The following is a 14,892-nucleotide window of genomic DNA, read 5'->3' as shown; positions in this document are numbered from 1 at the left end:
GATTTGTGCAAAAGTTTACATTCTCCCCATCATTGTCATGAATTATTGGGAGAAGTGATCAACTTGCTTAGCAACATGTCAGTAACTATTAGATTTAATTTTGTGCTTGTAATTTCTGTATTTAGCATTCACTAAAATTGATTGATGTCTGTTATCATTTAATCATAAAAAAGAATTAAAAGCCTGAAACTAATAACATCCATTCCCCTCATGAGTGGATGGAAATGTTTACTCGGACCTTATTTTCTAGCTTCACACACTCAGCACAAACTGTGTGGTTTACATGCAAAAGGGAGTAATTTAAGAATAGAAAAAGAAAAATATAATTGTGTTACGTGCTGTTGACTTTATACATAAGTATATGAGTATAAAGTTGACAAATATTTCAATATGTATTTATTTTCTAGAGCTCTAATTGTCTTCTGTAAATGTCTTTCTCTTCACTCGTTTCCTCTGTGTGGCAGGTTCTCTCTTCTCTGACCAGAACCCGTCAGAACTGGACGCTCTGTGTCCGTCTCCTCCTGGGCCATCCAGACCCCAGCGGAACTACGAGCGGATCGGGGGAAGAACAGGAACCTCGTGAGTGAAATGCATTCAAACAGTTCACTCAGAACTGTCACTCAGAACAGCTTCTAAACTGTTTTTTTTTTCTGCCATTCTTCAGTTTCTGTCAGACTCTGATCCACCTTCTGAAGGGGAACATCGGTACAGGTCTGCTGGGCCTGCCTCTGGCTGTGAAGAACGCCGGACTGGTGGTAAGCACAAAGATGCTACTGTCCAATCGTTCCAGGTAAAACCAGAGGCCTGGCCTTTAAAAATTAGATTCTGCTTACGTCCTTTTCAGCTGGATGAAAGACAGAGACGCAGCAGCGGCACTTTGCAGACTTTCATAGGCACCTGGTATCAAAACAAAACATCTACAAGTTGCATTAAAGTGACAAATTGTGGTCGATGTAATAAGAAATCTTGATTGTGCAACAATTAAAGAGGAATCTATTTGCATGTTGTTCTGATGAATATGAAAGTCACTTCATACATCAAGATAATCAAGACAGTAGTTTTCAGTTTTGTTCTTATAAGATCGAACTGGTGGCAAGTTTATTTTTGCCAGTCAGTCGATTCATGGTTTGCTCAATAAACTGTAAAAATGCCAGCAGCTCTCTTTTATAGCCATTGAATTTCTAATAATTATATGGAAACTTCATGCGGTTGTGAAAGAGGGGATTCGTTTTCTCTTTTAAATATAATCTCTCAGTGCAACACAGGATCTAGTTTTAATTTACAGAGACTAAATTAGAACATTGTATCTTCATTGTTGGGAGTTAAGTACCAGTCCTTGCAGTCATTTTTGAATTTATTTTTAAAGATTTTTTTGGCTCTAGTGGCCTTTATTTGATAGTTAATTGACAGGAAAGTGGTAATGAGAGACAGGGGAAGACATGGATCAAGGGTCGACAAGGCCGGGAATCGAGCCTGCGACGGCTGCGTCGAGGACTAAGGCCTCCATATGTGGATTGTGCTTAACCCCTGCGCCACCACAGCACACCCCCATTTATGTATTTTGGTACGAATTATTACAGACTGATATTATACAATTTTTTTTAATGCTTCAAGCATTTTGTTTCTGAGGGCAAAATGTTGTTGACATTTGTCCTGCTTCTCAACAGGAACAAGAGAAGAGTCTTATTCTCTTCACCTGTCAGTAGTCATAATGCTGTATATTTGTTTAGTCCTGGTGGTGTTTGATCACATAAGCTGTTTCAGTATGGGTAAATGCTAATTGTGTTATTTTATCCATTAACTTTTTTTGTTTTGGTTGTCAGAATGTAAATAGCACATTTTTCATATCAGAGCTTTGTGTTTCAAAGCTCTATGAGCTACTTTTATAGAGTCATTGTCACAATGCCTCAGAAAAAACTAATAGACACACACTCCTAATCTGTCCTGTTATTTCTGTTAAAGTGAGAATAATTGTTTGCCTGCTACAAATCTCTGGCTCCTAGGAAAAATATTGCAGCTCTTTTTCTCTTTTCCTACAATAAGTGGTATAAAAAAAAGTTTTTAACAATTCAAACTTGTTCAGTCACATAGCATGCTGAACTAATTACTGATTAGAACAGTAGAGTTAAGTTCCCAGAGCATATTGACTCTACCCTTCAATTATCTCATTTGTATGCTTTTAAGCACAGCAGTGTGGCTTCCTTGTTAAAATAAACCACGCCTAAACTTCTCATGTTCTGGCTTTGTTGAAGATGAGATGAAGCTGAGCAGGACTGATCATGTTTCAGTGCTCCAGATTTCAAGTCTGTTAAATTCCTGTCTGCATCTTGAGAACATGAGCTTTTGAAACACTGAATGGTTTCCACATAGGCTTTGCTTAATGTTAAGTTTTGTTTAGATTTTAGAACTACACATTTAAACTTGTGTTTACAGTTTAGGGCTCTGAGCATCACTTAACTTACAGCAAGTAGGTTCTTGCTGCAAGTTAAGTGCTACAAGAATCCTAGTCTGGGTTCTTTTTGCATGGAGTTTGGATGTTCTCTCTATGGATTGGTGGGTTCTCTCCATGTCCAAACACATTACTATTTGTTATTTGGTTATTTATTTAATTATAACACTTGTTATTCAGTTTGTCTGCTCATCCTTAAAAATTAATAAGTTTGTAAATAAAAAGGTAAGTTGGCCTTTAATTCATTAATCATTGGTCCTAAATTTTGTTTTGACAGAACTATTTATTCTTGTATATTCTATGTATTTTTTTCTTTCTCACTGGACTTTTCTGTCAGTCAAACGTTTGAGTTGCATTCAGACATCATTTCATTCTGTGACTCCAAACATTTGAGGGTATCACTAACTCACTGCTAGCAAAAACTAGCTAGATAGTTAACTTTTTTGCGTCTATCATGGGTAAGTGTAAATCTATTGACTGTTAGCTGGACATTGTTTAAACGTTTCTGTAGAGGTATAAGTCAAATTAATAGTAGTCTTAAAACGTCTTAAATTTGAATTGGTGAAACCTGCAGAAACCTAGATTATTTATCCAGCTCGGTCTTCTTGTTTCCAGCTTGGACCCATCAGTCTCCTGGTTATGGGAATCATTGCAGTCCACTGCATGAAGCTCCTGGTGAAATGTTCTCATCACCTCAGCGCAAAGTAAGTAAACACTATATTTCAGCCACGGGTTAAAAGTCAAGTACTGGCATTTAAAGTGGGCTTATGTTAAACATTTGCTTGTGTCAGGTTTCACACAGGAGGGTGGAGATCAGACGCAATTAATTTAACCCCATAAATGATTCCACTTAATTAAATATGTTCACACCTTAAAATGATGTTTGCGTTCCATGCTCTACTCAGAAAGCAACTTTTTCTCTGTTTAGATTGTGTTTATTTAACTTTCTGGTCACTGTAACTGAAACCTAAAGATGCATTTCCTGTCTGTATCAATCGCTCGGTTCAGGAAACTTGTTTGGCTCATTGTGTGTTTTGCCAGATCCCGTTGACAGATTACTTTCCAGTAGGTCTCTATTTTCTGCTCAGTAATCAGGAGCCCTTTGGCAGCTCGTCGTGTGTGTTCTCACACTTTCGTCAACGCTGCCAGACAAATCCCAAACACCATGCATACGCTGAATGTAATCAGCTCGACTAATCAGAAGCTGGGAGTTGTGCTGCTGCTGTTTTTAACATTCCTTGCCGCTGAACCATTAAGTCCCTGGGGGTTCTGTATGTTAGTGAGCTGTTGTTGTGTCTTCACTAGTTTGCAAGCTGCAGCCCATGCTCCATCTGTCCACCTTTGCTGAGTTCATACAAAGATCTCCTGTATCCCCGCCACTCGGGTTAAAGGAGATTAACCGGATCAGAAGCATGAATGAAGACAGTCTTCTAGGAAGTCTAAAAGGAAGTCAGGAAATGCTTCTGTATCAGTCTGAAATTGCGCAACAACTACGTTCAGGGAAACTTGACTTTTCTGTTTGCTTTAATGCAGAGTCATCACTTCCTCTCATAGAAAAACAAACACAAACACTGCATTGTATGTTTAAATATTTACCTTTATATAGGTGGAAAAAGTATTCGTCCAGTGGTTTTCATTTCTTGGTTTATTGTTTCTTCCCAAGCCTTCATTTAAAGCTGTGCTGTATTATTGGGTTCATTTCCTGCCAATTGTTCCGTACTTTTCAGCTACAGAGCAACATTTTCTACATTTAGTTTTCACTTTCTTGCTCCATTTGCTGTTTTTCGTAGGATGAACCAACCATCTATGACCTACGGAGAGGTGATGCAGTACGGGATGGAAAACGTGTCGTGGCTGAGGAGGCATTCACGATGGGGAAGGTGAGAGGAAAAACAAACAGTTACGATGTTGATGTCTTTACTCAAACCCAGGAATATCCCAGGCAACGTTTTCCTATTACACAAAAAATGAATGTTCTTTCTCATCAGAAAACTTTGATTAAAGTCAGTGAAAATTTACAATTTTTTAAAAAATGAAATAAGCAGATGTTGAAAAGAACGCAGACACTCTTCTACTCCCTTCTAAAATCTAGGGTTTATTTATCAACGCGTAATAAAAGTGATCTGTTTAATAAAAGTGATCTGTTTTAGGCATAAACCTGAGGAGAATTACTATGGTTTCATGGTATTTAAGTATAAAATTTGTAACAAAATGTTGAACATGATATAAATATAATTGCTTTTATTGAAAACAGAAAAGAAGTGGTAGTTCATGCTACTAGAAAAATTAGAATACCTTATTACACTACTTATTATTTTGATTGTCTTCAGCAAAATCTTATCCTGAAATTTATTTGTAGTTTTAAAGTGTTTTTTGCAAAAAATATTGTAGTTATTGTCCTTGTGTGGTTTTTTTAAAGAGCAAAACAAATTTAACAAACAAAATTTAGTTAGTCCAAGCAAAACAATGAAGATAATCTAAAGTTGCGAAAGCTTTAAACTTGGTAAATAACGGCTGACATGTGACTGTGTGCTCCTCCTCTGTCTCTTGTTTCTCAGTCGGACGGTGAACTTGTTCCTCATCATCACTCAGATCGGCTTCTGCTGTGTCTACTTCGTCTTCCTCAGTGACAACGTCAAGCAGGTTCCCTCCGCTCACACACACACACACACACACACACGCCTTACACCACCCGCTTTTACATTCAGAACTGTCTTTACTGCTGGTCCCACTTGAGAATATTTGAGGATAATATTTGCCCTGTCGGTGTGACATTTCAGGTCACCTTGTCCGCTGATATTAAACCACCTGAACTGCTGCATTAGAAAGAGCAGAAATGTAGACATACAGAACTGGATCTCTTTACTCAGATCATCAGCTTTAGGTTCTCTCAGGTCAAACAAAGACACCTTTACTTGGAAGGGAAGTTTACACAGTTTTGAAAGGATCTGTTTGCAGATCCTATCATTCAAAGGTCATACAGATACAAGTTAGAAGGTCAGTGCCAGCGTTTGGTTTTGCCTTAACAGCAGGACGAGGTGGAAAAACCCAGGAAATGCTGTTTGAATTCCTCTTCAGGTTACAAAGGATGTTCAGATTTTGCATTATAAAATAATAATGATTACAAATATCCTCACACTCTCACTCATTCATGTAATATTTACCCCTTTAGCTTTAACAAAAAGCATTACATTGTCCTCATCAGTAGAAAACATTATAAAACATCTCAATGTGTGCCCATTTTCCTGCTCACATGTTTAGATTTCATCCTGGTTGTTAAGGGGTTAACACTCAGTTGAGGAAAATCTGAATGTTATCAAGAAAACTTCAGTTTTTTTCCTCCTTTTCTCAAAAGCGTGTGATGAAATATGGTCGCTGTGATGTCACAGGAATGAGTTCACCTTTGACTTCTGAACTTTTCCACTACAAATCAATTATTTGTCTGAAATTTTTTAACAGCCTTTAGAAATCAATGCTTGATCATTTTATTTGCCTTAAAATCTTTAGGAACTAGTGAAAAATGTTTCAGTTTTATAACCGCTGATGTTTCTGATGAAGAAGCGTGGTGTTTAATTCTTGTTGTGCATTTTCTCACCACTAGAGGGTAGCATCATTTCGTTAATTGTCTTTGAGAGGTACCATTCTTCTCCTGTAGAAGACATACAATGCAGCTTATATTTTTGTCAAAGTGTTATTCATCAATAGTACTTCAGGCTTTGTAGTTTTTCTTTGGACTTTTTTTTCTGTATTTCTTTGGGAGAAAAGTACAATTATTTGTTCCTGGTTTAACATGGTTCTGCTTTTTGACTTTTTTTGTATAAAATACTTTTTTTTAACTCGTTTTTTTTAATCACTTCTTGTTTTTTTCCAGGTTGTGGAAGCAGCCAATGCCACCACCTTCAGCTGCCAGGTGAACCACACCAACCAGACGGATGTCCTGGTTCCCAGTTTTGACTCCCGGATCTACATGCTCTTCTTCCTGCCCTTCTTCATCCTCCTGGTTTTCACCCCCAACCTGAAGTTCTTGGCTCCCTTTTCTCTCCTTGCAAACGTGGTCATGACCCTGAGTCTGGTTCTGATCTACGTCTACTCCCTCATGGTAACCACCTCATTTATCTTTTATATGATTCATGTAATCTTTATTGCAACCTGTCTCTCTGGGTTATGTTTACGCATGTGGAAGACAAACAAATCAATCTTAGTTTGAAACGGCGTGTGGCAGAAAATGCTCACACTGACTCATCTGTGCAGGCGGTGCAGTTGTGTTGCCGCTGTGATGCCAGGATTTGCATATCTTGGCCTCATTTTGGGTTTCTGGTATATGCATTCCCTTGAGTCATGAGGATCAGTGGAGGTTCTGCTGGAAGATAAATCCTTTCAGGACTCTCGCAGGACCCAGATGTCCTCCATCCATCTGCTTCGGAATGGACTTGATTGGGTCTGTTTAGATTTAAATAACTAGTCTTAAAAATAAGAGCTGTAGATTAAACTCATTCATTATCTAATGCAATTTGTCCCCAAAGACCTTTAAGCTCGATTAGAAGGAAAATTCAAATGACTATTTTAAATAAAATGTTTTATTTGAGTTTCCTCTTGATTTTCCCTTTGCTGTTAGCAGACCAGATGATAAAATTAGATTTTTTTTATGTTTTATTGTTCATAAGAGGCATCAAAACTTTTATTGTTCATAAGAGGCATCAAAACTGAAAATTTCCATTTTTTCCCGACCAACCTTTTGATGCAAACCGGTGGGTTTTAAACTTTTTATTTTCTGTTGGATACAAGATTCACTTTCCTTTTAACCTCCAGCATATATTTGCTTTTATGACCATGAAAGTAAGATGATTAAAAAAGGTTAAAGTCTGTAAAAATCTGGATAATTCAGTTATTCAACATGCTTAAGGAGGAAATATGCCTGTTCAGCTTGCCTCCTTATCAATTAAATCATTATTTTACTTTTCCAGACGTTAAAAAACCTCAAATCTAAGCTAATTTAGAGAGTCTGAAAATATTCCCAGATGATGAGAATGTTTTAGTCCATTATGAGGCAAACTGATGTGCTCTAAGCACATAAACTTTTATCATCTATCTCGAAATGCTTTTTTCAGTCAAGTCGCAGGAAAGTATCGACTGCTGGTTTGAAGGACATTTTGTTCAGTTTTGTTTTCATTCTTATTCTGAAGGTCTCAAAATAATTATTGTACATCTCTCAACTGCTCATGTTATGTTTGTTTACTTAAAACTATCCTCTGGTTATTAGAACCCCCCCTAAAATCTGGATCCACCATTAACCATTAAAACTTCCCTCTTTCTGTTCTCTTTCAGTTTCATTCAAATTAAACCTAACAACCTAACTTTCTTTGGGGAAAAGCCACAAAGTAAATATTGCAGCGGTTTAATATCTTGATTCCGAAACAGCAAGATATATCCAGATCAATGAGAATGTCATTAAGTTTGTCGGTGTAGGGGAACGTGGATTTTTTTCACTCTGCTGGTGCCGATGCAATAGTACGGTAGTCTGTGTGCGATAATATGACTCATCTTTTAGCCTATAGGAAAAAAAGATCAATATTTTTGTGATTACATTAGAATCAATACTTCAGCTCGAACTTTTGTTCATTAAACTTTCCATCCGAACGCAATAAACTCCCAGTTTTCCGTCTCCCGGCTGTCCGGCTTTGTGGTTACTAAGCCAATTGGATTTTGAGCTTGTTTTGAATAACAGAACAACCAGTGAAGACAAGAGTCTCCAGATTACATGTTTCCTGGCCTTCGACCATTTCATCAGCCTGCTTCTGTGCTTTGCAGATATATAGCACTCGTGTTCGCCGAGGAATGGCCTTGCCTTGAAACGAAGCAATTTCTTGCATCAGAAACCTCACAAAGATTTGGGACTGAGATATGTGACCCATAAGCTGGATCTGCATCAACAAAGTTCAGCAAAACTGAAGGACATTGACTACAAGAAGTTTTACGTTTACTTTCTCAGTTGCTCATTTTGACTTCTTTATAGTTCAAATTTGTTGACATGTCCTTGTTACACTGAAGAACCTTCCCTATTTTGTATTTAATGATATAAATATGAAATGATAAATCAATGTTCAGTCATTTGAGGAGGTTTAACTCAACTGAGATCAGAGTTGCTGGATAACGGGACTTATGCAACTAATCATTGTTGATGATTATCAATTAATCTATAGATTATTTTAACAATTAATAATCAATTATTGGGATAAAGAAATTGGCACATTCTGAAGATTTTTTTTTTCATGTAACCACTTAAATATTTTTTATGCAAGATTAAAAATACATTAAAAGATACAAATAGATATTTCAGTTATTTTTGAAAATGTATAAATTTTTTGCCAGAAATGCAACAGCGTAGCATAACCTTAATGTAGGCTTTATCATTCGTAGTAAAAGCAGCTAAAAAAAAACACTTCTGACATCAACTTGTGAAAATCAATTGATACATTGCAAGGCTAATCTGCTGTTATTTTTTTTTTTGATTAACCAATTAATAATTGGTGCATAATAATTTTTTTTTTTTTTATATACAGAATTTAAACTAGGTGAAGCTAAAACTATGCCACTTGAGGAGTTCTGGGTCGAACATATTTACAGACAAATGATTTTCTTTTTATCTTAAATGCAAATTGTATCTTTTTTGCACAGTTTAGACTTAGTTACTGCAAAATGTCTTTTTTGGGTGTATACACTATGCAGTTAACAATTAATTGATTTGCTAAGTTAGTTTATGATTATTCCAATAATCTGTTCACCATTATTAACACGATTCCTCTTTCTGCCCTACTTTCAATGCAAGATTGTCCTTTACTGACTGAGAACATGTTTAATAGCTGGCATCATCTGTCATTCTCCCTGCATGTTGACTTTCTTAACAAGTAATAAGAGTTCCTCATATATTATCCAGGTTCTTTTCTTTTCTTTTTTTTACCTGCTGCTGCGAACAGAGCAGAGTAATTGTGTTAAATAATTGCTACAAGCAAAGGTAATTTGCAGGCTTCAGCCAGCAAATGAGTTCAGCAGGCATAAGGTGGGGCGTCCACCTTGCACAAGGTCTTATTTTAACGTGACTGCCGGTAATCTGCGGAGAGGACCCCTTGACTGCAGATTTGATTTGGGTAGATATGAAACAGTTGTCTGGCATTTAGCCGTAATGAATCACTTATTAGCATTCAGAAAGCCTTTGAAAGATGATATCAAATATCCGGACATGCCTGAAGTAAACCGTTAATCTTTCTTTCAGAACATCAAGTTTCCTATTGATCTACCAAAGGTCGGCAGAGCCAAGGACTACCCTCTGTTTTTTGGGACGGCCATCTTTGCCTTTGAAGGGATCGGCGTGGTAAGTGACCAAGTAGTGAAAGAATGATGAGAAATACTTCAAATTTTTATCTGCTTCAGCTATTTAATGGAATATATCTATTATTTATCTATAGTATCATCTGTTCGAAACACAGGAATTAGAAAAATAGTGTTTTTTTTTATTCAAAGTGCAGTTTTATGATGAGAAATATACCAACCAGAGTAACATTGTGAGTAGTGACATGTGAACAACGCTGCTTTTTTCTATACACAACTAATGGAGATTGCGTGTTAAAGTTTATGTGTTAAAAGCAGGAAGACATAATCAAATGTAAGAATTTGTGTGAGAATGAAAGGGTCCAGATTGGGATCTGAAGGTAACTGGGTCAGAACATGAACTCCACCCTTTTCCTGGTTTACACCTGTACAGACAAAACTGCAGCTCAGATTGCTAAACAAGGTTATGCTGGTTCTGATTGAAAGTTTCAGAATATTCCATTTGTCACACTTTGACGCCAATAGAACTACAAATATTAATGATATGCCTGATCAGTCCATAAAAGCATTTAAAATGCTTATTTGTATCCAGAAAACTAAAACCTCAGGATTTAAACACTTCTTAGTGCTCTGTGACATTTTGAAACCAGATTGTTATTCCTTCGTCATCCTTTGCGTTCAGCAGCATTCCTTTTCTGTCATGTTTCAACTGTTGCATCACATTTATGTCCAGCCTTCAAGAGTCCGTTAATAAGTAATTGCACGTTGCGCACAGCTTTTTCACCTGACTGTAGTTAAAATAAATTTACAAAAAGGTGAGGAGCGTTTACTCTACGTTCATTCAGGTAGATGTTGTGAGACTTCCTGCACACAGTTTCTATTTGCTTGTCAGAACAATTTGTACAAAGAGCTCTTTTGGTTTGCACATATTTTGTAGATGGGCACAAAAATGGGTTTGGTTTTATCAGGTTCTGAAATCATTTATTCTGACCTCAAGTATACAAAAACACCAATAATCACAAACACAAATGGTTCAAAGAGGGAAAGTAACAACCATGTGGTGCTGATTTAATGCGTTCAGTGGAAACATCTTGATTAAAGCAGAATGCCAAGGAGGAAAGATATCAGCATTGACTTTGGAGAGGTTTATGATGATATTTATAAGCTATTTCAAATCCAAGACTTTATGGAGAGAAAGATTTATTCTCAAGTTGAAAAAAATATGTAATAGTTCTAATATTAGGCTGCAAATTTACCCCAACGTCAATGCTCAAAGAAATGGCCAAAAAGCCCAATAACTCCATCTTAGATGCTACAAACCTTTATTAAAATGTTGAATGTTAAAGTTAATGTTAAATCAGGTTTATTTGTATTTCAGTAACAATGCAGTTCAAAGTATTATGAAAACATAATAAATGCATCATATAGTCAACAGTTGTGAAAACCAGTGCCAGACATTGTATTTTCTCATTGTTAAAAATCATCATTACACATAAAATATGTTCCATTTGTTATGGTTCAAATGCAACTTTAAACAGTGGGATTTAAAAAAAATATAATTTAATTGAACCTCCCTCTAAAACAAATATGGGTTTTCAAAGTTGCATCTCCCTTAGCAGCAGGACTTTTGGAACCATTTCCATTGTCCAGATGGGGCCGAAGTGAAGATGCCTGATCATAATTCCAAAAAACAAATAAGACTTGATAATAAGATAAATATTTGATCAGTCTTATTTATGGTAAATCTTATTTATCAGATATTGTGAGGATTTGGCAGTCATGAAATTAACCTTGCACTGCCTTGTATTCTAGAGTCAAAGTACAAAATTATCAGTCCAAGTGAAGATTGGCCCGTCAATGGGACCAACAGCCCAAACAAACGAGTTAGTTAAAGTGTGCATGTCAATCAGGTTGAAGGTCTGCGGTGAGACATTAATGCCTCGTTTTCACTGAGCAGAATGACTCCTCGGTGCTGTTTGCTACGCTCATTTGACTATTTCCAGTGTGAAAACGGCCCCTACAACTGGAGCTACTGGGATCACACAACATGGTCCACTGATAGAGAGACAGAAAAATGTTGCTCTTTACGTAAACCACAACCACAAAAATAATCCTAGAACCTGATGCCTAATCATTATGTCCTGATGCCCAAATACTGACGGTTGAAACATAGTGGACTTTCTTTGTTCATGGTGACTATAAGTAACCCTGATTTTGCTCATATACACAGGCATGTGGTGTGTCCACGTGTGTTAGATTCTTGTTTGGGATTTTAATTGGATGTGATCCTGGCAAAAATATCTAGAGGACAAGATCACAGGCCCACATGTTTGTATCTGTTCTTTGGAAAGCCTGCTGGTCACATAGGTCTCTGTGGGAGCCGTGGAAAAGAAAACAAAACCTTCATTTGTTTTACTTGTCACCAGCACAGCATGAAGGGATAAATATAATGCTTTTGAACATGTTGAATGCCATGAAATGGAGCCATGGGCAAATTTGGGCTTTCCTTCAATGTCCAGATGCCCAAATCAAGAGCTCACAGCCTGAGAACAAGAGACTTTTTGAAAGAGTAACTGATTCTAAGCAGACTTCAAAAACATGTTCACTGGGTTTTCACCTGCTGAGCCATCTTTTTCATTCTCCTGCCTTGTTTGTGTCTTTGTGCGTTGGAAGGTCCTCCCTCTGGAAAACAAAATGCAGCGGCCGCAGAAATTCACCCAGGTTTTGTATCTGGGTATGGGCATCGTCACGTTCCTCTACATCAGCCTCGGCACCATCGGGTACATGTGCTTTGGAGAGCACATCGGCGGCAGCATCACTTTAAACCTGCCCAACTGCTGGTAAGATAACAAGAAGTTTTGAGAACTTAAAGGATGTGCTGCTCTTTTCCTTTTATCTGCAGTAAAATATCCGATCCGCAGTTTTGAACAGAGTCTAATATGTTATGAAATGTTTGTTTAGTTTAAGAGAGGAAACATTTTGCATTAACATAACACAAATTGCTTTGTAGGTCTTTACTTTGGGAATGCTGACCTTGTTTAACCCGGAGAATTTGCTTTTAGTGATGTGCCTAGATAAAATAAATAAGGTGATGGGAATATGTCAACACAGTTTGTACAACCGGGTGTCATTTTAACTTTAGACAGATCTCTGATCAGAGATGCCCGTAAAGCCCCTCCACCCTGCCAGGGGAGTAAATTATTCTGGCTGTAATGGCAACACTGAAGCTTCTTCTGTGGCATAAAACAAAGTTTTACTTGAAACTTTTATTTTCCCCAAAGTTCAGCACAGACCGACGTAAAAGTTAATGAGAAACCCTCGGTAATTATAAATAAAGTTAGCTGGATAATCAGCATTTCAGAAACAAAGGTGTCATTTTTCTGGCCATCAGTCTGGTTCCCTCTGATGGAAGCGTGCCCGCAGTAACGAAAGTGGAACCGAAGTCTCAGACAGAATTTGTTTACTCATTACTTGTTGCTATCATCACAGCTGCAGGAGAGCGACGCCCATTGAAGTGGCTTTTGTGGCTGGACTGATGTTGCGTTTTAGTGGAATAGATTGGCTGTTCAATGAGGTTGAAAACTCAAAGATTGTAATTAGCAGCATCTGTCTCAAATGGAAAGCAGAGACCAAGTGATGTTTATGAAAACTACACATCATAGAGTTTCTAACTTTTATTTTGTATGTTGTTATTTTTAAGGGAAATTGAGGTTTTTGTGGTAACATTTGTGCTGATTTTCTGTCTGCTTGCAGGACGTACCAGGCAGTAAAACTCCTGTATTGTTTCGGCATATTCATCACTTTCGCCCTGCAGTTCTACGTTCCTGCAGAAATCCTCATCCCGCAGGTTTTGGCCCGCGTGTCGGAGAGATGGCAGAAGCCGGTCGATCTTCTTCTCCGCACCCTTCTGGTCATCATCACATGTAGGAATTCTGTTATTTTATTCTTAATTTTTACCAGCATTTCATCTGTAAGGGTGCACAGATTTGTTTATCAGAGATGATTCCCTCATTTTTGGGATTGTGATTGACCAATACTTGCATATGAACCTGCTCTTATCCCCCACTCTTTTCTACCTCAGCAAAGGTCTAAAAATCAACCACTGTCCTCTACTGCTCTCCCTGTTTGACTGACATTCCAGCCCACCAGGTCATGTTTATTTGTTTGCAGTTAACAATATTTACCTCACTGTTGCCAACTTAGCAACTTTCTTGCTATATTTAGCAACATTTCAGACAACAATAGCAAAAAAAAAAAAAAAACTGCTATGGGCCAAAACAGGCTTTTTAAAGATCAGTGATCGGCAATCAGCCAGGAAACTGCAGTCGGTGCACTCCTTTCTGAAAGCCATATTTTGCATTTTAAAATGACTATTTTAATATTTAAATGATTAAGAATACGTTTTTATTTTCATAAAAGAAGCCAACAGTCACTTTGAGCTGCTTACAAGACATTTATGACAAGTTCTTACAAGTTGTTACTGTTACTGCCACAATAATCAATCTACAAAGTCACAGTCTGATTCCACTCATCAGTCTGAATAGTTTCATATTTTAATGGAGAACTTTTTATTGAAGTACGGTGCCTTGCAAAAGGCTCAATCATGTTCAGTGTCTGTATTTCACTCAAGAACATTGAATCATGCTTACTTTCTCTTACTACCTCTGAGGCAGTTTTCTCTTTATTCCTGTTGTTGGATTTTTTTTTCATTAGGTTTATTTAAACCAAATTGGAGCAAAGACCGTCAGCATTCTGTTTTACTCGGCAAACAAAGCTGATGTCTGTGATGAACACCTCAAAGTGTTGAAGTCTTGAAGCTTTTAAGATCTGCGCCTTCCTTTCAACAACTCCCTCTTCACTTTAGCTGAAACGCTCTTAAGGAAAAGAAACCGATTTGCTCTCAGAAGGTTGTTGGTTTGATTGTAAAATAAAAGCAGCCTTTCATGCCTCATTGAGGAGAGTTTTTAGCTGATTGACTGTTTTAGCTAAATGGGTGAGGCGGACGTATTGAGCGACTTCAGCAAGCCCCTTTGTGACTAATTACTTCCAGGTGATCCCACAAGTCCAGAGCACTTGGAAGAGCCTTGCTTGCACTTTCATCTTGGAACCACAGATTG

At 37.4% G+C, this 14,892-nt stretch overlaps 1 protein-coding gene across 1 annotated transcript in view; it reads left to right on the top strand.

Moving 5' to 3' along the window:
- slc36a1 (solute carrier family 36 member 1) overlaps positions 1 to 14,892 on the top strand; it is a 39,953-nt gene that overhangs the window by 4,974 nt on the left and 20,087 nt on the right. The window contains exons 3-11 of the mRNA XM_008420844.2: positions 465 to 579; positions 665 to 755; positions 3,065 to 3,153; positions 4,240 to 4,329; positions 5,008 to 5,092; positions 6,321 to 6,548; positions 9,720 to 9,818; positions 12,449 to 12,615; positions 13,529 to 13,698. Coding sequence (XP_008419066.1) covers positions 465 to 579; positions 665 to 755; positions 3,065 to 3,153; positions 4,240 to 4,329; positions 5,008 to 5,092; positions 6,321 to 6,548; positions 9,720 to 9,818; positions 12,449 to 12,615; positions 13,529 to 13,698 — 1,134 coding nt within the window. The remainder of the gene's footprint in view (positions 1 to 464; positions 580 to 664; positions 756 to 3,064; positions 3,154 to 4,239; positions 4,330 to 5,007; positions 5,093 to 6,320; positions 6,549 to 9,719; positions 9,819 to 12,448; positions 12,616 to 13,528; positions 13,699 to 14,892) is intronic.

Source organism: Poecilia reticulata, linkage group LG10 (assembly GCF_000633615.1).
Source record: "Poecilia reticulata strain Guanapo linkage group LG10, Guppy_female_1.0+MT, whole genome shotgun sequence".
NCBI lineage: Eukaryota > Metazoa > Chordata > Actinopteri > Cyprinodontiformes > Poeciliidae > Poecilia > Poecilia reticulata.
This window is presented reverse-complemented; position numbering and strand designations above follow the sequence as displayed.